At 39.6% G+C, this 25,535-nt stretch overlaps 2 protein-coding genes across 3 annotated transcripts in view; one reads left to right on the top strand and one right to left on the bottom strand.

Moving 5' to 3' along the window:
• The window catches only part of LOC129425815 (immunoglobulin kappa light chain-like), a 688,217-nt gene that overhangs the window by 289,785 nt on the left and 372,897 nt on the right, over positions 1-25,535 (top strand). The window lies entirely within an intron of this gene.
• Positions 1,217-24,899, bottom strand: capn15 (calpain 15). Of its 2 annotated transcripts, XM_055181382.2 has the most exons (13): positions 20,718-21,985; positions 20,191-20,627; positions 12,661-14,140; positions 10,060-10,268; positions 7,647-7,830; positions 6,934-7,157; positions 6,064-6,189; positions 5,819-5,971; positions 5,543-5,704; positions 5,223-5,449; positions 4,959-5,122; positions 2,635-2,813; positions 1,217-2,540 (listed from the first exon to the last, which is right to left on the bottom strand). In XM_055181382.2, the coding sequence occupies exons 2-13, from the start codon at positions 20,370-20,372 to the stop codon at positions 2,363-2,365; spliced, it is 3,468 nt and encodes a 1,155-aa protein (XP_055037357.1). In that variant the 5' UTR covers positions 20,373-20,627; positions 20,718-21,985; the 3' UTR covers positions 1,217-2,362. The 2 variants fall into 2 exon arrangements, with proteins under 2 accessions (XP_055037357.1, XP_055037358.1); XM_055181383.2 differs by lacking the exons at positions 20,191-20,627; positions 20,718-21,985 and adding an exon at positions 24,568-24,899.

The following is a 25,535-nucleotide window of genomic DNA, read 5'->3' as shown; positions in this document are numbered from 1 at the left end:
TTAAGTAATTTTTTGTTGAATCATCTCTGATTTATACAGAGCCCCTAAGGGGACAAGGAGCAAAAATAATAAAAGAAAGTTTGGTTTCATGTGCTCATGCAAAACCTTCATGTGCAGAATATTTTTCTAAAACTATCGAGATTAGTTTCGCGTGGTCACGTGAAACTTTCGCTTTCACGTGCACGCGCAATAGTTTCACGTGAGCACGCAAAACTAAACTCGATAGTTTTAAGTGCACACTCGATAGTTTCACGTGCGCACATGAAACTAAACTTAATTGAATTTTTGCTCCATGTCCCCTTAGGGGCTCCGTATAAATCAGAGATGATTCAACGAAAAAATTAATTAAATTAAAAATTAACTTAACAATTTTGTGTTGAAACCACATGAATGACTTTGGTAGACATAACTATATCATATATATTTTTTACAATGTAATTTCACTTAACTTAGTTAAGTAGATCTACTTAATTTCCTTATGTGCTAAGCTTACTTATATTAGTGCAAAAACTTGCAAAATAAAATGTACGTAAATTCTACTTATTGTTTGTTTCGGTGCAGAAGCCCCATTGACTTTTACAGTACTCTTTTGTCCTACTATCGATGTCAATGGGGCTTCTGATCAGTTTGGTTATTCCTCAAAATATCTATCAGAACAAAGACATTTATACAGGTTTAAAATAACATGAGGGCGAGTAGATGACAGAATTTAAATTTTTGGGTGAACTATCCCTTTAAAATTACAAGGGTAAAATAATAAGCTATATAAATATGATTTTCTAAAAGTTCAGCAGCAATGGTTTAAAATTAAATAAACAAATAAAAACAATTCGATTTGAAATAATCATCTGTAGAACGTCTGAAACGTCTCAGCATTATAATAACTAGTTGTTAAAGATGATTGTGTCATTCCTGGACCAAACAAAGCTGCAAAAGAAACCAGAACTGACCCAACCACTCCAACATAAAGCTTTTCAAATGTTTTGAAGTGCCACAACGTTTACACATTTGGCAGAGATGCTTTTTGTCCAAAAAACTTACAGTGCACTGCAAGGTAAACACTTTTTTCAGTCTGTGAGTTACCCATGATCCTTTGCGCTACTAATGCAATGCTCTGCAACTGAGCTATACAGGGAAACAAAGTTGTAGCTTTTATCAGTTATCTACGAAAACATATTAACAGCAGCAAGTAATAAAAATTGAACAACTCTTGATGTTTCTTGATTTAAAAAAATGAAACAAAAGAACTTTATTTGTCATTTGGTCCAACAGAACCTGAGATTGCAAATGAACCAGACAGATTTTAAACTTTTATACATTTGTCTTTTCTTTTTATCTCAGAAACTCAATAAAATATTCTACATATGGTCCTCTCGTCCATCAGCTATTTGTGTAATTACAGCGAGTACATGGATGCGGAGGAAATCAGCTCTGTACAATATACAAAAGAAAGACAGATAGTGTGTGTTTATGTGTGTGTGTTGATCAGACCAACACCAACAGGGGGCGACACAGACCTACACAACATACAGAAAAAAAATACACAAGATGCAGAGAAACCACACAAATAAATGAACATACACTGACAGCCGAACGACCGACCAATCAGATTCCAGCGGGTTCTGACATCATCACATTCAGTGATGTAAAACGAATGGACCGATCGGTTATTTCTCCCAGCAGCTTGTCTTGTGCTTTTCTTGGAAAGCTTTAACTTTACTAAAACACTAAATAAATAAATTAAAAGAGATGGTTTACACAGATAAAGTCCACCGGCACGCGTGTTCCCATCCACCAGAATCAAGTATTATCATATGTCCATACATTACCCAACATGCAAAACATTTCACCCATAACTGACAGTAAAATCCTGTTCTTTACCGGCTGAATCTCATCCAGAACCCATTCAGTCCGGGTCACGGTTTACCCCCAAAGCAAAGCACGAAATAAGAAATTGCTAAATAGGTCATAAAACTATGCTATCCTTCCAGATTCTCACTGCTGTAAATTAAAGCACTTTGTAGACTAAATACAATTTCTTATTTCTTTTGATTTGGGGGTGAAGTGTTGCTGTGAGCTTCACCCATTTATTTCATTGAAATAGACAGAAAATTCATGAAAGAAACTAAAAAGCGAACATGAGACGTACACAGGGTCGGCTGCAGACAGAGTTAGGTTATGTTGATGTGTGCGTTCGCAGTGGGCGGGTCTTGGCTCAGCAAGCAGGCGTGTGATTGGCTCAGTAGTTCCACACAGACCCTCTCAAGGTCTTTGCGTGTGTGTGTGTTCGCCAACACGGCTCTGCATTTGTCTACATCAGTTTAATGAAGGGAGACAGTTCTTGTGTGTGTGTAAGCGTGTGTCAAAGGGGTCGTGGTCTGTGCAGTCCATCAGTATCTGGGGTGAGCTGAGGCGAATGTGTGGCTTTACTGGACGTCCAGTCGCCCAACGACGCCTGAGCTGCTTTCCGATGAGCCAACCTGTGTGTGATGGAGAAGCCAGCGTTTCCCTCCAACTGGGACAGAACTACCAGTACCTGCCTGGATGGATGACATCACACAGGTGTGTTATACTAGCAATATGTGCATGTGTGAGTTTTTGTAGGAATTTTTTTCTATGAATTCATGCGTTTACCTGTGTAAGGGCGGCACACTGTCTATGGTTTTCAGACTGCCCCGGGTCGAAACCACATTGAAGCTGTCGGTACAGTCACATGACACGTGGAGGTAGTACTTCGGGTGACGGTTTTCCACGACGACGATGAGCCCTGCCCATCCATGCGTCAGGTAGTAGCATGTCATTCCCTCTCGACCCTGCCACACACAGACAGATTTACTTTATTATTTATTTATTTACAAATAAAATGTGATTGATTGATTTATAATCCAGATTGGATTCTTTTTTTTATTTAACATATACCTATATATTATATTAAACAAAAAAGCACCATCACAATCTCTAAATGTTTTTTTGTTGTTGCTTACATCTGCCACAAAGTCAGACTTTTAAAATCAAGAGTTTTAAACCAATATAAAATGAATAATCAGTATTAAAAGCTACCCTTTTAACCAGAAGTTACGCGTTACAGCTGTGGCGTGACAGGATAGCTGTCCCTCCCGGCTAAGCCTGTTTTTTTTCTTGACGAGTGGAGTTTTGGTTCCTTCTCATTGTCGCCCTGTTGCCTTGATTACTTAGCTTAGTTTAGGGTTTTGTAAATTCTGTTAATTTAGCTTTTCTTGTAATGGTCTGGCTACAATTTTAAATAAGAAATTACTGTAAATGAAGTATATACAAATATACACATAGGAGTGCATAAATAAATAAATGAATGTACACATAAATGCATAAGTAAATGAATAAATAACAGGCCTCCAGACTGCCACCAAAATATGAGAGTTTGCCACTACATTATACATCCAGTCGCACATGTGCGAACAGTAAATGTGACCTTTTTTTGTGATGCGACACTGAATTTAAAACCACACATTGTACTTTCTGCATCTATCATCAAATTATTTATTAGTAATACAGTGTATTACTTAGTAGAAATGTGAATATTTGGTTAGCATGTTGATTTACGGTATGTGCACCTAAATTTTCTGGATGCGCCCCTAAATTTTCAGTTGGGGCCACTGTGCTCCTAGTGAAAGAAGTTAGTCTGGAACCCTGAATTAATATACAAATGCATAAATACAACACATAAATAATGCATAAATAAATATAGAAATATGTAGTACATGTATAAAAATATTTATTTATTTACTTAAGCATTTCTTTACTTATGCATTTGTGTATTTATTTATTCTTTTATTTATGCATTCATATATGTATATATGTAATTTATACTCAAGTAATTTCTCATCCTCCATACTTAGGGTGACCATACGTCGTATTTGTCAACCGCATATGTCATTGAGGTTCTTACATTTTAGTTAAAACATATGCAATCACTGTAGTTTCATTCTTACCTTGAAACGTAAAGGTTGCTTTTCTAAAAAAGAACCTGAAATAATTAACCTTTAAGTATGCAGTCAACAAATACGACTTCCAGAAGAAGCCAGGAAAAATGGCACGTATGGTCATCCTACCCATACTTCAATCCTTCCCCGCAAGTGTTTTTTAAAAAGTTGCCAGCCAGCGCCAGCATTTTTATGTTTTCACTGAAGTTTAATGCCTTCAAGAATTTTCTTCTTTAAATATATAAACATCAGTATATATAAAATGAAACTTTCATACTATCAAGGGATGTCCCGATACCACTTTTTCATTTCCGATCTGATACCAGAATTCTGAATATTAGCCGATACCTGCCCAATACTACTGTAATGAAATGTGTATAGTACTTTCTGCTACATCTAGTATCATTTTAAATGTTAAAATCAGTAATTAAAAATTATTTACAGAACATTAGTAAATATTAATCATGGCAGTGTTTAGGAAAACATATAATACGTACGTTTGATCAATTAAGCATGCTAAATATTTTTCCTTAATTGCGCAAGTTAGTGTGCAGATGATTATTTTGGGAATTATGCCCTTGAACGGACTTTTTATGCACATTCCGGGTGCAGAATTGATGCGTCTAAGTCATATGCTACGTTTATGGGCTTTCTGGGTGCAGAGTTGATGCCTTCGAAACATACTATCATGGGAATCCTCGCTGACGCTTTGCAATGGAAAGTTCATAACTGTTAAAACACAAAGAGAATCGATGCTTCATGTGCTCAGCACAAAGTGAATTGCATCCATCCAACGCCTTGCTGAGACTTTATAAAAAGTGGCAGGAGTTGAAGATATCACCGTTTACATTTTTCTTCTTCTGTCATGTAATCAATGCAACATAAAAACAAAAACGCTAAATTTGTCTTGACTTTACTAACTTGCATACAAATAAGTGTGTTATGAGCACAATTCATTAAATATTTGTTAGATTCTGATGTAGACGTGTGTTGTCAGACCTCATGTCTCTCTCCCTTGTTCTCCGTCAGTAGGATAATGGCGTCTGCGAGCGTGGTTGACATGGCCTCCACCTGCTCCACCATCACCTGTCTGGAGCTGTAGATGGCCAAGATGTAGCCTGGGAAATCCTGACTAGGTCTCCGAACATTGGTGGGACTGGAAACTGCAAAAAACAAACATACGAAGCATGTATAAAGATATAATGTGCTTAACATTTCTATCTACCAATCAGGTTATACTTTCACTTTTCCGGCATTTTATACCTGGCGTCGAAGCACCCGTAAGATCCATCTGCCAATGATTAAAGGCACAGCACACCACAGCGTACTCGCCCGGCTCCAGCATCACATCACAACCCACAAACTTCTTCACCGCTCGCTTGCTGTGCGCCAACAAACGTCCCAAAACAAGTTTATTACCAGTGCCGAACGAAGCCCGGAAGACCATTATACACAGATCCAAAAGGTGACTGTCGGCCGTATCCGAACGCCTGCCGGAGAGAGAGAGAGAGACATCACGTATATATCGCATACTTGATATTTTTGACAGTATGTAGTATAGTTCACACAGTTAAGATTGTTACCTGCTCCCCTCCTGAAAGAGGGCAAACTCCAATGCGGTCCGCTCCAGAACCGTAAGGGCCGTGACTGTGATGGGTTTGCTGGCTCGACAGGGGAAACTTCCCTGCAGACGAACCTCCTGCCAATCCGAATGAATCTTACAGATATCCACTGAGTCAAAGTACCTGCACATACATGAAGAAAAGACCTGATGTGAACCTGATATCATAAATATATATAATGACAAAGATTATATCATAAATCAAATCAAAACAGCACTACATATAAAACAAAAGTACTTAATAAAGTCTCCATATTCCATCCAGAAGACGCCTTCACTACTGCCGTGAGCCATCAGCTCGTGACGCAGGTGCTGCGGCCAATCCGGCCATTCATCAGACCAGGAACCGTTCCAGGAGAACCGGCCCCAAGGGTTCCTCAGACGCAGCAGTCTGACACAGAAAAACCCCAAGAATCCTTCTTAAGTACATCGAGCTCTTCTGAAGCTTCACAGATGTGTGTATGTTGTGAATGAGTGTCTCACCTGTAACCCTGAACATCTCTGACATCCAGTATGGAGTAGGCGTGTCGTGGGCGGAGCCCCAGAGATTCATAAACCATATCATCCACCTTCATGTTCCCACCTCCACAGGACGCTCCCATCAGAAAACTGGATATATACAGGACATACACGAGAACCAATCACAAACCACAACCCGGACACCCCTAATGAATGAGCACTTAATATTCATAATTTTTTTATTAATTTATTAAAATATCCGTACTTTATAAATTACATTTTCTTTAGGGCTATCAAAAGACTAAAGGGGATCGCACACCGGCCGCGCAGCTCAGCGCCGCGCCGTTCTAAAAAAATGTAACACATTGTTTTCTATGAGTGTACGCACACCGGCGCCGCTAGGTGGCGCCTGTCCGCGCCGCCCAGCTGTGACTCAGGAAGTTGTTCAAATCCCTGTCGCGCCACACAGCGCCACTCACATAGTTTAACATTACATAACATCATATGTGTCCCAAATCATTAACAAGTAACATTGGCTGCTAACGTATATTTTGCAATTTGAAGTAGACGCTATCTGACGAAGCTCGCGCTATTTAATGTGCACTTCCGGTTTACAATACCTCCGAGTTCTCCTAGGCGCGACGCGGCGCGGCTGGTGTGCGATCCCCTTAATCGTGATTAATCGCATACAAAATAAAAGGTTTTTTTGCCAAATATATATGGGATCACTTAGTGAAATTATTTTGTAAATATAAATACGTACACAAACATATAATTACACACACAAATATATTATGCAAACAAATTTTTTTTTAATGCGATTAATCACGATTAATTTTTTGACAGCCCTAGTTTTCAGAAATTTTAATGAACTTGTGTGTGTATTTGTCTTACCCTGCCTCTTTGGAGCTGAGCATTTTTGCCCATATCAGATCTGTGTCGATGGGTTCCTCACGCGGGTTCGTTGAGCTGACCTGCAGCATTAGACTTTCACAGGGGGCGCCGGTGAGCGTCGCCAAACCCTCGATGGCACGGCCCGCCTGCAACGCAAAATAAGACCCGTGGAGCTTCGCGAGAGCTTTTTCTATTAGAGCAACCCACAGCTGCCTTCTCTGAGCCTGAAGAGCCAAACAAAAACAAAAACTGGGATGAAGATTACAAACAAAACCTTCACGATATACAATGTAGTTGTTGTTATTATTCTTATTATTAAGAAAATTAAACTGCAATCCTACCATATTTATTTTCTACGTTATTTACCAGGTGGCTAATTCATACGACCCCACTTGTATGTTTTAATACAATTTACTTACGCCCCTGTGACGTTGGGGTTAGGGATGAGGTTTCATTATAGTTTTTTATAATAATCGCTAATTTTTGTACGATTTACTTCACTTTACGTACTTGTAAAATATGTGCGAGATCAGACTAGCAAACCCGTTTTTTCCTGGTTTATGCTTTCATGTAAATGTGTATGTGCATCAGATACATGATTTCTCTGATTTCTTACAAGTGCACAAGAATCAAGACTTATCTCCAAATAATTATGACGTTTACATGTCCACCTATCAGATGAAAAACAAACTTAAAATGGCAGACAAACAAACCTGTGAGAAAAGCAGAAATCCATACTCATCGCAGGGCAGCATGTCATCTACTAGAACAGTGGTCCATGTACCATCTTTACACAGCCGGACCTGATACGCTCCCTCCTGACAGATCGTTCTGGTGATCATTACGCGCTCCACCAGTTCAGGTCGCTCAGCGAGGACCGCCAAAGCGCTCAAGAACCTAGAAATACAACGTGCGTGTGATCAAACACAACCAAATACATTCACTTATTAATCTAAACTGTTAAAGGGGTCATGACTAGAAATTTATTTTGCCTTCATCTATAGACATACCTGCTAAAAAACTGATTTTAGCTAGTGTAGCAGGCTGGTTTGAGAGGGGTTTTGGCCGCATTATAGCTGGTTAGGCTGGGAGACCAACTGACCCACCAGCTTAACTCTTTCCCCGTCATTGACGAGTTATCGCTTCCCTGCCAATGGCGAGTTTTTACGGCAATCCATATTTCCACTATTATCCACTAGGTGGTGCTCTTACCCAACTTATAAAAAACTAAAGCATTCACTGATAAAAATACTTAATAACTATATTTTTTGATCATCATTCTGAATCTGATCTCCAACAAAAGTCGTTTACAAAAATGCAATTATCTCAGCTTTTTGCTCAAAATGTGGTATTTTTGAAGAAACCTACCTATATTTGAGAGGTTTAAAAGGAGAACAAATGAAGATAGGATGAAACTTTAAAGCAGATGTTCTGTTGTATGTTTATATATTTATAGAAGAACATTTTCTGGAAACCCTCCTTATCAAAAACGAAAGCATTTATTTTATCATTGTCAAAAAAAAAACACAAATGAAAAATGGCTGGATTAGTGACGTACATATATGTATAATAATTTTCATATGACCTGCCTGCTTCAGGTCTGCAGCCTCCACCTTCTCTGCTCCAGAAAAACACACAGCGCATCATTGTATCGTTGGCTCCGCCCACTGGAGTTCAGTGACTGAACTTCAGTCAAGGCAGCAATTTGAAGGATCACGACGTCAGACAGAAATGGTTTGTTTATTTTTTTAACGGATGTACTGCAATATGAGCACTAAGCTGTATGTGCCAAGTGTTTTGGACTAAACAAAAATTTTATGTAAATACTATCTTGCAATCGGTAAGTAATCTGTAAGTTTTGAATTACATCGCATAAGACAAAAATGGGAGATCTGACAACACTATGTACACTAGAGCATATGTATATTATACAAGCTGGTATTTTATTGATAATCTGTGCTCATAGTTGATGCGAATTGTGCATCATTTAGGGTACAATTCTATTCTTAAAAAAGTAAAAACGTTGCAGTGTTTGTACACACTAGTAGTCTGCAAGTTAATCATTTATATGCTTCCTAGTGGTAAAAACTTTTATTGTTGTGCTTATGAGATTGTTTGGCTGTCTGCAGCATGAATAAACACACAATGTGCTTCAAAAGACAGTATGACAAGCTGTGAAATTGCGTAGTAGCCGCAGCATGTAGGCTGTCAATCATAGAAGTGGGCGGGACATCGAGCCAGGCTGACGCTCTTAAAGGAGAAACAAATAAAATAAGACTGTTTCAATCGAAAGGATGAGAAACAAGGTGGAAAAGGGCATAAATTACTTAAATTTGTATGCTTTACATAATAAAAAAATTAAAAGAAACGTCATGACCCCTTTAATGTAAAAATTGCAGACAAAATGATTTGAGCTAAACACTTGAAAATTCATACCCATACACATCACATATATCCCATCTACTTCATTTTTCCGTATACTATGCCCTTGGATATCCAAGGAACACCAAGATGATGTCCTATATTTGATGAAATGTACCAAATATAACAGACCAACACGGTGTCTCAAATAGCATACTGTGATTAGATGAAGTACCTACTTATAGAGCATCAAAACAATATGGGTAGTGTGAATAAAATCCAGGCATAATACATCTGCATGTGGATAAATCATGTGACATGTTGTCATAACAACAAGTAAGCCGTTAATTTAGATGTTAACAATACTAATTTAACCATAAGCAAATATTTATATTTGAATAATGCCACCTAGCTGCTTTCCTATATTTTCGAATATGAAGCAGCGTCTCCTTCTTTATTGTGTTGCTCCTCTCCCGGGGCTCACGAGATTCATCAAATGCACACTTTAACATCTTGGAAAAGTGGTCATCGAGAGACTTTTCGGACACTATGAATTCAGACATACTTTTCGTCTAACCTACAGATTTTTGCATACTATATAGTATGAAAGTAGGCGATTTTGGACATAACGCATTTCTGAAATGACAACTAAGGCATTGAAAACTCAATTCAACATGCACGTAATAAAAACACGTGACGATGCAATGTTGAATTGTTTATTGTAGCTGAATGCGTATGGTCATCCATACTACACACGTCTCTTACCAGCAGTTTCCCAGAAGGCCTTGCAATATGTCAGAAGGTCGGGGCGTCCTAAACACCGACCACTTCACCCCACGATCCTTAAAATTATTGCAGTTAATCTCATGAGGCCGTAGCCACTTTTTGATTCGCTGCTGGACGCTGTCATTCTCAGGAAAACCAACCGAACGTGGACCTGGAGGAAAACTGTCGTCTACGAAGTTCACCGCGTTCTGAAACAAACACACACAGACTTCTGATTAAACACATGACAGGAAAAAACTAAATCACGCTCAAATCTCTTGACTTTTACATGAAAACACAAATCATGTAAAATCATGTGATCATGTTCACCATGAGTTGTATTAAAAACAAAGAAAAGCAGGTTGTGGTCTTGAAAAACTGCAATACTTTTGTGCAAATCACACACAATCACACCTTCTGTCTGATGCTAGTGAAATATTTTGCTGTCCATTCTGTGTTAAACATGCAAAATTCATAGTTGATATTTTATTTTGTTGTAGTGCTCATTATTAACTCATTCAAGTCAGCCAAGCAGCAGTCAAAATATATATGTGCTCTTTGGCCTAAAGCAGGTGGTGCCCTAGGCAACCATCAAGTTTGCCTATGCCTAGAAACGGGCCTGATTGTGAAACATATTAGCAGTAAAATATATCAGACAGTCTATATAAATAGAATAAGATATTCTGCAATGACATGCAGGAACATGTATATGTGCTCTTTGGCCTGAAGCAGGTGGTGCCATAGGCGACCGTCAAGTTCGCCTATGCCTAGAAACGGGACTGATTGTGAAACATATTAGCAGTGATATATATCAGACAGTCTATATAAATAGTGTCAGATATTCTGCAGGAACAATAACCCTTTACACAGATTCATTCTCATGGTCAGAACTTCGGCTGTACCTGATTTTTTTGCATTATTAAAAGCCCGTGCCTGCTGGAGAAATAAGGGTCATTTTGACTCTGGGGAGAAGTTTAATTGCTATCGCAACCATTTCTAAAAATACTTCTCTCAGGTTAGAGCGCTGGGAAGATGTTGCACACGGGTGTGTGGTCAAACTAAGTCAATCCATTAATTTCCCTTGAAATATATTCACATTCACCTTTACAAAGAGAGCGAGTTAGATTTAACAATGTGCAAAAGATGCAGAAAACTCATTATGTGTGGCATAAACAGATCTAAACCAAATAATTAAAACACGACTGGCTTTTCTAAAACAACACGTAAATGTTTCAGATACTGCAACTGTTTATTCACAATTTGCATTTAAACCCAGTAGCACCACGCAGTAAGTCTAAATACACAGGGGTCTAATGTCTCTCGAAGTATTGCAATTCAATCATTCAAAAGGGTCATGTCACATCAGTAATGTGAATGCATGAGGTGTGTAATGTAAAGAATTACCTGCACATTCAACATTATTTCTACAGGACGTGTCAGGACAAAGTACATAAAAAAAGGGTTTAAACTGTGCTTGCATCGATTTAGACTCGGCCCATAGGAAACCTGAGGATTTGTATCATGTAGTATCGATCCATTATCGATCACTCCGTACAAAATCTCAATGAAATCCAATCACACACGGCATCAAACTGGCCAGAATCTCACGTTAGGGTGTCTTGATTCTTGACATTTAAAATCGGTTACTTCTTTTGACAGCACAGCATGGGAGTTGAGGAAACAAAGATTGTGAGCATCTTAATGGATTCTCTATTAAACTACTTTGAACGATAAAGAACTTTAGATGTGGATGTAAACGTGCTTAAACACTTTTTAAACTAGGGATGCACCGATATATGGACCTATAATCGGTATTGGCAAATAAAAGCATATTTCCCCCTCTATCGGACATATACAGATTTTATGCTCTGCACTTTTAGGATTTTATGATAAATATTTGAAGCAAGGAGTAAAAAGCAACACTATCGGTATGTATCGGTTACGTCATTCTAAGTAATCAAATATCGGTATTGGTGCGTCCTTAGTTTTAACCTTTTAAAAAAGGTTTCGGTCAACCCATTAGCTGGCATTATTACAAACTGACTTTGGAACAGCACACCACCACCTGTGGTTGACCATTTACATGTCCATTATGCCTGAATGGAGATCTGTGAGCTGAACAACCGTTTTGAGAAGAAGCTGGGAGCAAAGTGTGAACACATTCTCTCAGAAAACTATCAAATATTTATCCGACCTGAAGCAAAGCGCTGTACGAACACATGTTAGGTGTAATGTGAAGGTCAGTAGACAGATTTCTATGAGAGGAATAGAGATGGAGATATTCATCATCCAGTTATTGATCATATTAATAATACTGCCATTGGCAATCGAGAATTAGTGCGAGAAAAGATGTTACTCAAAACCAACACTGTACTGAATAATTTACTACATTTTATGGGGTCTATAATTAGCTTTACTTTGCACTTAACATAATCAATAAACAAATAAATACCCAACCCACTGAATTTAAAACATAAAAAATGTGAACACTAAAAATAATACTTTCTAATTTGTAATGTTATATGTAAAAAGTGATACGTTTTTTTTACTTAGTTCCTCTAGTGTGCAAATAAAACAAACAAGCAAATATATAACACTAACCTCTCTACAGAAGCTGACAATATTTTCCAATAATTCCTTGGCCTCTCCCTCATCCGTGCGTCTACGGGCCTCCACGTGCATGCTCTCCCTGCGTTTGAGCGCTTTCCCAGTTTTCTTCAGATTCAGGTACTGCTGCGGCGTGTGACAGGCCACACAATGTTTCTTCCGGCCCTCGTTCAGCAGCGTGCACGCAGGACACGTCCACTGGCACAAACTCTTCTCCGGTGCTCCTCCGGCTGACGGGGAGGAAATTGAGGAAGAGGAGGTGGAGGTAAAGGCACGTGAATGAGAGTGCGGTTGTATCCTAGAGCACGAGGAGCAGCTGGACGGCTCGGAGAAACCGTGCAGTTTGGAGGATCCGCAGGCCGTGCAGTGACCTGCTCCTGTCGGGTTCCTTAATGTACATTTGGAACACGCCCAAGAACTGAAATCTGGGCTGGAAGGCGACGCTGGCGTGAAGCGCACCGATTCGCCCATCACGTCGATGACATCGCCACCCGAACCTGGCCGAGACCCTCGGCATGCATCGCAGCGACCTGCGGCGGACGAAGGAGGAGCAGTCGGAGCAGAACATCCGGGGCACTTCCATGATGGCGGAGAGGTGACCGGTGGGGTGGGGTTGTTAGGCTCCTCCTCCTCCAGCACGCTGAGGCGCTTAATTGGGTAATTCTCAGAGGTTGGAAGGGGTTTGGATTTGGTGGGCGGGCAGGTGGAAGGGGATGTGGGAGAAGGGGCTGGGTTTGGGGGCCGTCCAGGGGGTGGGACTTCCCTTCGACTGCGAGGTACTGGGTTATTTTGAAGCGACGAAAAGGAAGGAGGGAGAAATGGGATGGGATTGATCGGTGGCGATGGGGTTTCGGAAGGTGCCTGAGGTGGAGAATCCTCGGTCAGATCAATGAGAAGAGGCGCTGACGCTCCAGCCGTCTGCGTCGGAAACCCAGCGACAGGTGTGCGTACTTCAGGTACCACTAGCGCCTCGGGAGGAATCTTTGGCAGGGACAGTTTACGCGGGCCGCCGCAAGCCGAGCACGACATCGCAACTGGAGTGTTTACCAATGTACAACGTGGACACGCCCACTCCAAAGACCCCTCCCCTCCTGCAGACACCTCCCCATTGGACTCCGCACAACGAGACTCCCCGTTGGGTACCTGACCTTTGGCTTCCGGGCTGGAAACGGGATCAACGGGGGTGGGCGAGGGCTGCTTAGGTGGACGGGGTCCATTGGGCGTTACCGGCGTGGCTCCACAGATGGAACACGAAACTAATCCGTGGTGATTGGTTAGGGTACAACGGGGGCAAGACCAGCGAGGTTCTTCTGCACTGCTGAGACGTAGAATGTGGTTTAAATCTGGCTTCTGTCGGGGTGCTTCACAAATGGAGCAGCGCAGGGAAGTGCTGGAGTTAAGAAACGTACAGCGTCCACATGACCAATCAGAATTCCTCACAACTTCTGCCATCGAACCCGTAGAATGAGAGTTACTGAAAGAGAGAGAAAGAGTTCAATTAGGCCCCCCAAAAACATCTGAAATGACAACAGAACCAAAGGTTATAAGTTTTTTTCCCTAGTAGGGCTGCACAATATACTGCTCCAGCACCGGCCTGCATAATATACCGTGACAACAGTAGCGTGATCAATATACCATCATAAATGCGGACAAGCACAATATATTGTTTTGACATTGCCATGCACAAAATATATTTCGGCATTGGCATGAACAATATATTGTTCCAAAATATACCGTTTCAAGATTTGACACGCACAATATAGCGCTCGCGTCAACGTGCACGGTATATTGTTTCCAGCACAAACGTGCATGATATATTACGCACAATATGCAGAAACATAAAACATATTGCCCAGGCGTTGGCATGCACGGTCTATCGTCGCAGTGCCGCCACGCACTGTATATTGAAATTTTAATGTACGTCATGTCGCAGAACATGCAGAGCCCCCCACAATATCGTGCAGCCCTTAATTGCTAGGCTGAAGTAAATATTGTTAACAATTTGTTAATGTAAAGTTTATAGAACATATGAAATGAAAAGAGAAACATTTAAGATCAAGCAGACGTGATACTTGGCAAACAAAAACATGTTTTTAGAACGGTTTTATATGCTGTTGGTCTTTGGCTCAGTTTACTGTTAACACGGCGAGACATTTGGCCCAGTGACACCAAAAAATATCACACACAGCAGTAAAACATCGAGTTCTGTGAGTCACAGTCATTAACACTGAACGAATACAACTGGCCATCATCCCAATGCATACTGCGAGTGTGCGTGTGTGTACATGATATAAGTGCGTGAAGATCTGAGTGCACTACACTATAAGCATTAGAGAGAAGGAAGTGTGTGCTATGGGCGTGTTAGGTCATAACAACATTCACCAGAAATTGAGAAATAAATGACGGTGGTTAATGTTTGTATGTGATATATCAACATTCCTTCAGCATAATTGTTTTTAGCTTCAGGCTTCTTGAACGTGTACTGGAATCCACCTGAAAGAGTCACTGCTGAGTAATATAAGGACAACATGAGAAACCGCTTTCGTTACGTAAACGAACGGAGAATGATCGACGGTACAGAAACCCTCAGACTGAAGAAAAACACTTGTGTGTAGATGAATCAATGTCATTGTGAAACAACCGCTCCTCTCCAAACGGCACCAAAGCTCTCTTGTATGCCACCGTACAGTGCAGTATTAAGATTGATTCCTTCTGGCTTTTTAGAATAGCAGTTTTGTTAATATTACTAGAAAGACTTTTAACTTCTGTTCTACAGCATAAACTACACACACAGTTACACCCATAATGTGAATTTAAAGTTCAACACCGCTGCTACATGAGGTTGCATGACTCCTGAATGTCTGAAGATCATCTTGTTGTGTGTCTTTAGATAACTAAGAAAAACTGTGAAAGAGAAGTCTATGTACATTGAAGGTCGAGGTTATATTGAATTGTGATTGGTGGAGGTGATAGGAGCTTGTTACTATGGAAATAAATCTTAAGTGAAACCATAAAGAGGGCAACAGCCCTGAATGCTCAGAACATCAGGATTTGTCTTTGGAGTATTAAAGCTCACGTAACACACGCTGTTTCTGCATTTCTGATGTTAATCTAGAGTACCTATAGAGTAGTATTACATCCTTTATATCTCCGAAGAGTCTTTAATTTAATCAGATTTATAAAAGAAAGATAAGCTTTACAGAATCTTTCCGATAACATACGAAAAAATGAAGAAATAAGAGTTACTACTGCGGGAGGAGCGAGTACGAGTCACGCAACACTATACAACACTGTTTAACTTATGATTCACTACATGTTCGTGTCATTTATATAATATGCACGCGCCTATTTCCAACATAAGACAGAAGTCTTACTTACCGCATGCAACTCATGACCCAGTTGGGAAAATCCAGCGCATCAAAAACACACGCTGCTACCCTGGATAAACAAACTATATCCAGTGTTTCCATAAGGCTGGCTTTCTTCTCCTTACATCCAAAAACACACTTCTTCATTCGTGCCATTATTGAGTTTTGAAATTAAACAAAGCTGTGTCGCGTGATATGATGTTTGCAAGTTCTAGCGTCTCCCGTTGATTGACGAGTGGGCGGGGTTTTCCGGGGGAAGTGCCCATACAAAGAAGTGATGCGTATAGCAACCCCGCAATCGAAAAAAAAAACTTTCCAAAACTTGTATGAACCCTGGCGAAGTGCATTCGGCACAGAAATGATCTGTAACACGCCCAACTGCTTTTTTGATACTTTGCCTACGTTTAGCATGAGGAAACTACTCTATTACTGTGTTAATAAGTCAGAATGCGTGAAATATCATTGAACCACCCCTTTAAAGGCTGTTTGTGCATATAGAAGATCAATCAACTCGCAAAGATTTAAGTTTCAAGCCCAAAGAGATATTCTTTCTAAAACTGAATGCCTTCCTTTAAACGCCCTTATTCAATCACGCCCCCAAATATCTACATCACTGTGTGGGAAGATTTGCACAACAAATGTATGCGCAAAGAAAGACAGCGTAACTTTTATTCTCGCTGTTTTGTTGATCCCACCGCCATGTTGTGGAGATGCTGTGTTTGGGAGCTAATATTCCAAATATGGTAAGGGGTGTAACATTTCCTTTACACACTTGAGGTATTTGGCCAATCACAACGAGTGTTGGGGGTAACGTATTACAAGTAACGTGTATGTAATAATATTACTATTCTGAAGTAACACATAAAGTAATGCAGTACTTTATAAATGTACACATTAATATTTGAGTTATTCTTTTAAAGTAATGCAAGTTACTTTTCAGATGAATGAATTTGATTTTAAAAAATTATGAATAAATTAATACTGAATTAAACTGAATGTAGTCACGTAGAATTACGCATTCTATGATTGCGTGCCTTGTGTCAGAAATGGAGCTTGATATTTTTGCAATGTAAATATTCAATTTCTGAATTCAAAACTTCTTAGTCATAAAAAACACCTGCAAGGCCTGAAAAAGATCAAGCCTCAGTAAGAAAAAGTAACTTTAAAGTAACTTAAGTATTACTTTCCATGAAGAGTAACTAAGTAATGCAATTAGTTACTTTTTTGAGGAATAACTTCATATTGTAATGCATTACTTTTAAAAGTAACTTTCCCCAAAACAGATCACAATGCACTGGATAGCTGGCCAATTAGAGCAGACTGCGACTTTAAGAACGATGAGTAGAGCTGCACAATATATCGTCTCAGCGTTGACATCGCAATGTGTGCATCTGTGGTATTCACATCACAGAACTTGTTTTTCAAATGAAACACTATTTGGTATTACCTTATATAAAAAAGGTTTTTAGACGGCAGACGGAAATCACAGATGTCTCTGAGAAATTAGTGAGCTATACAAAAAAATGCAAGGCAGAAGTTAATTCCTCTTACATTGAACTTTTATAAGTCATCTGGTGAAGTCATCCAGCATATAGAAGTTCTCATATCGCATTTCCCCCACTAGACCTTACAAGCTTTGTTAAAATGGACCCCTTTCAGAAAAGCAGGGCATAGAGGAGCAAGTGAATGTGAGCAGTTATATTAAATAAACATGCATTCTGTCAGCCAATGATGAACTGTCATCACCAAGCCAAACTGAAACACAGGATGACATTGTGTATGCACTTAAAATGTTTCAATTTATGTTTGGATAAAATATCCACAAACCCTACCGTTGGTTTAAATGAACTTAGAAATGTCCATATACAACGCAAACTTAGTGTGTAACAGTGAAGCATTTAATTCTTTATTTATCTGAATGGCTAATAAAAAAGTCTGATGCATGAACTTGTTAAAAGACCAAACCATCTATAGAAAATTAATGTTCTCGCAGCGCTCGGCCGTATAAAAGTAAAATGATGAAATGGTTTTAGCATTGAGAATAATTCATACGAGTCTTGCCTTACAGTGTTAGCTCCAGCTGAGAGCTTGTTTCTTCTGCTGAGCTTTTACTCAAGCGGCGACTGCGTGTGACAGTTGTTAAAAAGGTCGCTGACAGACGTTTGTTTAACTCGCACAACTTTTGGAAAATGAACATCCGCGTACAGCAGATGGTGCCGCACAAAACCCGAGGTTTCTCCAGAGCCGTCAGCCAAGCTGCTGTTTTCTTTCAATCGTCTGCTCGATGGATCGCATAAAGAGGTCAAAATCCAAACAAATATGTATTTGTCTTTTCGCACCAAAAACAATTTATTTTATAGTCTGTAAACAGTCAGTTTAGCTACTGCATCAAACGTCAATAAGTAACACTCAAATATGTTTTATAAGCATTTAAAGATTATCATGTGTTACACTATAAACACCAATGTTTGATTTTCGGATCGTGGTCATTTGGCGATCCTAAACCCTTCTCTCCTCCCTGTACTTTCCTGTCCTCTCCTTACTCATTGTTAAATAAAGGCAAAATGGCCAAAAATATAACAAAAAAAGGCATCTAGCCATTTAACGCCCCATTCAGACCACCAGCGAACATAGCAGGGTTACGCAATCTCATCGCATCATTGAAAAAGACGGGCGAAGAGAAAGTCGCTTGTGGTCTGAACAAGGCAAAAGATGTCTATGCTAAAACAAGGCTAAATTTGGGATGTATAGGGGTGGTTTCCAAGACAGGGCTTATCCTAGTCCTATAAACTAAAATGCATGTTTGAGCTGCTTCAATATAAAAACATCTTGCCCTGCCCCTGACTAAATTTAACACATATCAGAGACATTGTTTGGTCTCAAAATGCACACTTGTAGTGTTTTTTTGCAAGGTATATTTGTAAAAACTTCTTAATTGACCTAATATAAATTGGCCTAGACCTGGATTAACCTAAACCCTGTCCGGGAAAGCGCCCCACAGACATCGAACCATGTCCCAAAAAAAAAGAAAAAAAATGAATTGAAATGAAATCACTGTTGACTTTGCTTACATGATGGGATATACTTCTTAAAAATTATTTTGTCAAAAACAACATGTAACCAAATTCAAGCTTATTTTGGGTAGAAGTAAGTTACTCATAGGCCAATAGTTAACCCAGGGTTACCTCGGGTCAATAGTTAACCTAGATGGTGAAATGACAGCTTTCCGAACACACATCTATGAATATATGTGCTGTGTCCCAAAGCACCGCTGCTCATTTGTCCTGCCGTCACTTCATCCTAAAACGTTTTACAGAAACGATAAAATCTCTAATGTGTGAAACTGCTTCTCTGTCTTTACATGCCTACAGATCCCAAACATGATACATGAGTTACTACCCATAAATATTTAACCCTGACCTCCATTTACATCACAATCATTCACGCATATCTGCAAAGGTCTGTAAGCAAGTAATAAAAAATTAGAAATTACTGCATTCAGGTTCCCCCAAGCACTTCCCTAAAAAACTGAGGAACTTCTTTAGTACCATTAAAGTGCATGTTAAAACAGCTCTGTCATACCCATCTTAACATGCCACACAAATATGATTAAAGTCTTCATGTGTAAAATGAGCATTCAACACACAAACACGCACGCACGCACACACGACCTCTGTGGTCAGACTGCCCCCGGCAAATAGTGTTAAAAAGAAAATCCTCTGGTAAAATAAATGCCTTTGGTTAAAGTGACTGTAATGCCATCTGCTATGTCCTGACCATCTGCTTATCACAAACACACACACATTCATAATCTGTCCAAGATCTTTGAGTTATTCGCTGTATTGACAAACATGTGTCAGGGTAACACACTGTTTCTCCCTTACACCAGTTCTCATACAGTACAACAGTAATGAACCCAGTACCCAGAATGCAAAGCCTGTGTGGATATTTTTGGATCAGATTTCTGTCCTAGTTTACTGGAAAATGACAATTCTGTTACTCACGCTCACATTGCACAGATGTTCAGAAGAATGCACAGTAAAGTGAACAATCTTGTAAACATCTCCTAATGTGTTTCACAGAAGAAATCGAGTCCATGGTTTGGATGGCATGAGGTGGAGTAAAAGACAAAAGTTGGCGCATGCATGAGCGTTACCTGCGTTCTCTATGTGGTATCGGCTGCTGTTGTTGTTGGCGTGTGATGAAAGTGGTTCCCCACACCGGACTGCTGTGGCTGGTTCTGAGCCAGCCCATCGGAGCGGCCGGAGGAAACGAAGCGCTGCCGAACCCGTGATCTGAATCTCTGTTCGTAGTCAGAGATGATGCAGAACTCCCCATTGCCACAACGACAAACTCTTAAACACGCACACGGCGACACACACGTTGCACTTCATAAACGTATTCACAAAGGCCTGATGTGCTGAACCTCACACATTTCCTTCAGTCGACAGCGTTTCTGTGGAGAGTCGAGGATGTTTGAGAACAGAATCTTGAACAGATCCACAAGTGAGGCTTTCTGTGAGAGACGCAGGCCTTCAACTCAAGTTAAGTCTCTGTAGGCTTCAGGTGAGGTTCAACCAGCCGTAATCTCACCTGACAGAGAGGACGAAACCTCAGTGAAAAACATTACTGAACCACTACAGACCAGGTTAGAGGTTTAAAAGATGAATTTCAATGCCGTACAGTCAGCAATAAACTTTCCAGTCTCCATTAAAGCTCTACGTCCTTGCTTGTTTTTCAATGCATATGGTTGAGTCACTGTGCAGTTCTTCTAATCATCTCTCTCTCTCTCTCTTTCTGTGTATGCATGGCTCATCTTTCTGCAGCTGTCACTGGGATTACGATGCGTCACATTTCAACCAGCCCGCAGAAGCAAATATTTCTTTCATCGCAGACAGCCATCATCATCCCGGGAAACAAGCATATGAAATGAGTTTAATAAGTAGGAATATATGCATGCGAAATAAACACACTTTTAAGGACTCTGTTCGATTCTGACAATTAAAAATCTTGACCAAATGATGTCTATATTATAATCTTAAAATCAAGTTTCTATAAAGTAAGGTAGGGATGCACTGCTATAAACTAATCTGTTATGGCTAACAAATCCACACTGCTCATCTAAAACCAGCATTCACGCTTTATATTTACAATAAGGCATTGCAACTTTTTCAACATATTGCATAAACAAGAACTGTTTGAACACAAAAATAGTGTGCATCCCTAGATGAACAGTTATAATGTAGAAAATCAAAACCAATGGGGTGTAGCCTGAAAAACAAACCCCTGGTGTGTGTGTGTCAGTGTGTATGCAACTGTGCATGCGTCTCCAGGGATGACCCAGCCTTTGATGGACTCAAAGATGCTTCTTATATCCGGTTCTGATCCAGTGCAGGTGCACACAGTGTCCAGCCTCTCACAGCTGCTCGTCTTATGTAGGTCTGATCTAAAGCGCGTGCAGATGTGACAGCATTGGCTGGGAACATATCCGTCTCTTCAGACAGCACAGTATCATGTTTGACACTTAGATCTTGACTATGAATATTTAAAAGGGATCCGGTAAGGCGCAGTGGTCTCGGGCCGATGGATCCCGGGCCCGGTAAAGACACGAGCGTTCCGGTTCCGCAGTTTCACCGTTCAATCCCGGGCTGACGTGCGCCGGACGAAAACCATTTGAGTGCGCGATACGGATGGTTCCCGGTTTGCCTGTGCGGTGCCGCGCGCCGGAGGTTTTCTCCATTCACTCATAATTCCGCCGGACCGGATGATGAAGATGATGCTACTACTGCTGCCGCTGTGCTCCGCATAAACTCCAGGCGCGGATATAACAGCACGCATGCGTGTGAAGCGCGGGTTTCCGCCGATGTGTGTGCATATGTTGCAGTTATTTATTCGGCTCCTCGGCGGGCTGTTTCTCCCCAGCACGCGCAGATGCGCGGAATACGGCGAGTCAGCAGCGCGCATGCGCAGATTCAGTGCTCAGCCTCAGCTGAAGAACTGTGAATAGCTCATGGTATTCTTTATGATACAAAAAACAAATTATCATCTATCCAAATTTCCCTTTACTGAAATGCATAAAGATGTTTGAGTTTTTCATTTGTAAACGTCATTAATGATTTCATAAATTATATTTTCACATAACATACATTATGTAATTTTAAAACTCAACAGCAACAGCTGTCTATTGAAAGTGAACTACAAAAACATAAACTACATTAAGTGAAAAAGTTAAATTCACATCTTTATATTTAGTTCAGAATCTTTTTTTTTTTACATACCAACATTAAGTTTTTATTTACTGCTTCCTCTTCCTTTAGGCAAATACCTTTGTTGATATATGTCTATGGTCTATGTCAACTTTAAACCTAATTTGCACAACACAATCTAATATAATAAATACGATGAAGACATTATCATATCCCTGATGTTAATAGAGAGCTCTAAGACCACAAAAGCCATCAACGCTTCCTAAAACACAACGCCAAACCAATACTGAAACTTATGGACGCTTTAGTGTTGAATCATTTTCCAATGAATTTCTAACAAACTAACATCCACCACCCAACTGTCACAACTTGTAGGCGTTCTCCAAGTCATAGGTTTGATTCCCAAGAATTGCCTATACTGGTAAAATGTATATTGAATGCTAAAGCTTTAGCGCTACCTCTTTAAATTCAGTTCTGCTTCATGAGAAGCTCTGCATTTGTGTTCCTCATTTGTAAATCACTTTGAATAAGTGTCGGATAAAAATTATAATTTGAATGTAAATGACCTGAGGCTTGTAACTGTGAGTTAGATAGTCAACTAGAATTTAAGAGAGGCTTTTAACCTCAGGTGTTGCATGCAAATGGTTTCAGACGCGATAGTATCTGCTAAATTAAAAATTAATAACCAAGTCGTTCAAACACAGACTACTCATACAGCACCCCTAAACGTATTCACACCAAACCGTATGAATGTCATTGCATTGGACAGCAATTGGAACAAACTGACAGAACAATACAAATGATGAGAACTTCAACAGCCCACTTTTCCAGTAATTCAATATTCATTGCTGTTGTTGTCTAAACTGGACAGTCTGGCTCTATGACAAGGGGACATCTAAAGACCTCTGTGGCATAACCCACCCTTAAAGTGTTGAATTTAAGTGATAGCCCTGATGAAATATACAAAAAACTGAGGTGATGTTGCATTTCTTAAGGCTATTACAGTATATTAATGATTTCTCTGTGGTAATGCTTCAGTCTCTGACAACATTGTTTCCTTCACTAACCAGCATAGAAACATATACATATATATATATATATATATATATATATATATATATATATATATATATATATTTGGTGTGTGTTTAGTCATGTCACACAGGACATCCCAGAGCAGACTCATATAATGCTCTGTATACTTTCACAAGAACCCAGTTCATAAAACTAGTCAGACGAGATCTTACACACACACACACACACACACACAACCCAGATACAGATCCCTATGGTGTGAAAGACTCTGTGTTTGTATCGAAACCATAATCTCTACACACATTTAAAGCATGTGACACTAACAACTGCAGACACACAGAGATTCTTTAGAAAGTGCATCGCTACAGAAACACACATACACAGTCTTACTTACTATAGTAACACCTGCTACACTGTATACAGTATATCTAGAGTCAGCTGACCCATGAGTGAGAGACATAGACAGATACTGTATACATACAGTTTGATCTTTCTTGTGTATTTGTTAATAATGCCATGTTCATTTTTATATTGATATATATTCAGTATATTCATTACTTTATTGTTTATCTAGCACCTACATTTTAATACAACCTTATAGTTTGCTACATTTTATCTAAACACAATCAGGTCAATAAAGTACTTTACAGTGAAAATGAGAGAGAGAGACAGATAGATAGAGATAGACTGTGTGTGTGTGTGTGTTTGTGTGTGTGTGTGTGTGTGTGTCACATACACGTGCACACACAGCGAGAGAGGAGAGAGAGAAAGAGAGAGAAAACGAGAGAGCTTGTATTCCTCTTAAATAAGCTGTATTTAATATAAACTGACCAAGACTGACACAAATACAGACAGTAGCTTGATAGATAACCGGATGATTAATGGATCCTCTCTCTATTATCCATAATAATGAGCATCTTTGTAATGATTCATATTAAAGAGGTTCAGTTCATCTATAAGAGGAAAAATTCCACATCTTACAATTCACTTCCTACTTCAAAATCCTGGATTCGGATAGTAAACCAGCACTTAAACTCCAGCTTTTAACTGGCACGACGAGATGTTATATTGTAATGTTAATGTTATTTTGTTTCACTTTCGCAAGAACTTCAGAAGAATCGATACAATGTTGTTACATTTATTTTGATGTCACAGTATCTTCAATTAAAGAGACAGGCAACAAAACAACAAATCACACGAAAACACATCGAGGTCAAACAACCTACAGGTTAACAAAACATAATGTTTGTTATGATGTTACGATATTGATTTAGAAAAACGATCGCTCTTACTTGTGAAGCACAGGCAGATCTTTGGTGGAGTGATCTTCTCTTCCTTGATTTGTCCGTTTAACTTTCCCTTCAGTGGTCAAAAACAAGCAATTTATGGCCAATGTCCTGACAAACAGCTCACACAAACGCGTGTTTACTCTCCATGCGGTGGGTTTTTCGTTAATCCATGTCTGTGTAGACGAGTCCGGTTGGTTTGGATCTACTGAATTAATCTCGCTGGGTTTCTCATGCTCTCTATGGAAATAATCGCAAAGGAACAGATCGCAGCGCAAGCTGCGTAAAGATTCAAAAGAACACTGCGCTAGCCGGTACACCAATGCGTATTCGCGTCGAGAATACGGATTTCAAAAGCCTGTTTCCCAAAATGCCCTATGTGTGTGTGTTTGAGGACGATAAGAATTGCAAATGTTGCTAGCCGATAGCTGTTTCCTAGGAAACATAAATCTCATAAATCCTCTAGAGGGCGCTCGGTGGCTCAGAAAACGAACCACTCATTGAGCCGCATTCAAATGTCCGGATGTCTATTACGTTATTTTAAACATATATAGGGCAAAGCATATATTTTTTTAAATAATTAACATAAACATTCTCGCACAAGAATGTCTCACGACTAAAAAAACACAGCCCCAGAAACATATAATGATAATCTGAAGAATAATTTTCGGTTAGCAAACAGCTATGATTAGTCCATCCTGACTAGCGCTGAGAAAAGTTACACATACCACGTGACAACGCCGTCCTCGCGGTCGCTCGTATGTTTTTTAATAACACTGAGTTTGATTTTACATAATAATAAAATACATAATAAAACTTAAAATAGTATAATGAGTACTATTTAACCCCATAACTTCTGACCAACCTCTGGCCCACTTAAGTCTTTTCACAGAGCGCTTTTAATGCTAGAGCCATTCTAGTGTCTTCCTTCATTTCTATAAGAGGGAAACTCCCGGATGTGGTTAAATAAACTT

This window comes from Misgurnus anguillicaudatus, chromosome 25 (genome assembly GCF_027580225.2).
Source record: "Misgurnus anguillicaudatus chromosome 25, ASM2758022v2, whole genome shotgun sequence".
NCBI lineage: Eukaryota > Metazoa > Chordata > Actinopteri > Cypriniformes > Cobitidae > Misgurnus > Misgurnus anguillicaudatus.
Note: the sequence above shows the minus strand (reverse complement) of the source record. Positions and strands in the feature narration are given on the sequence as shown.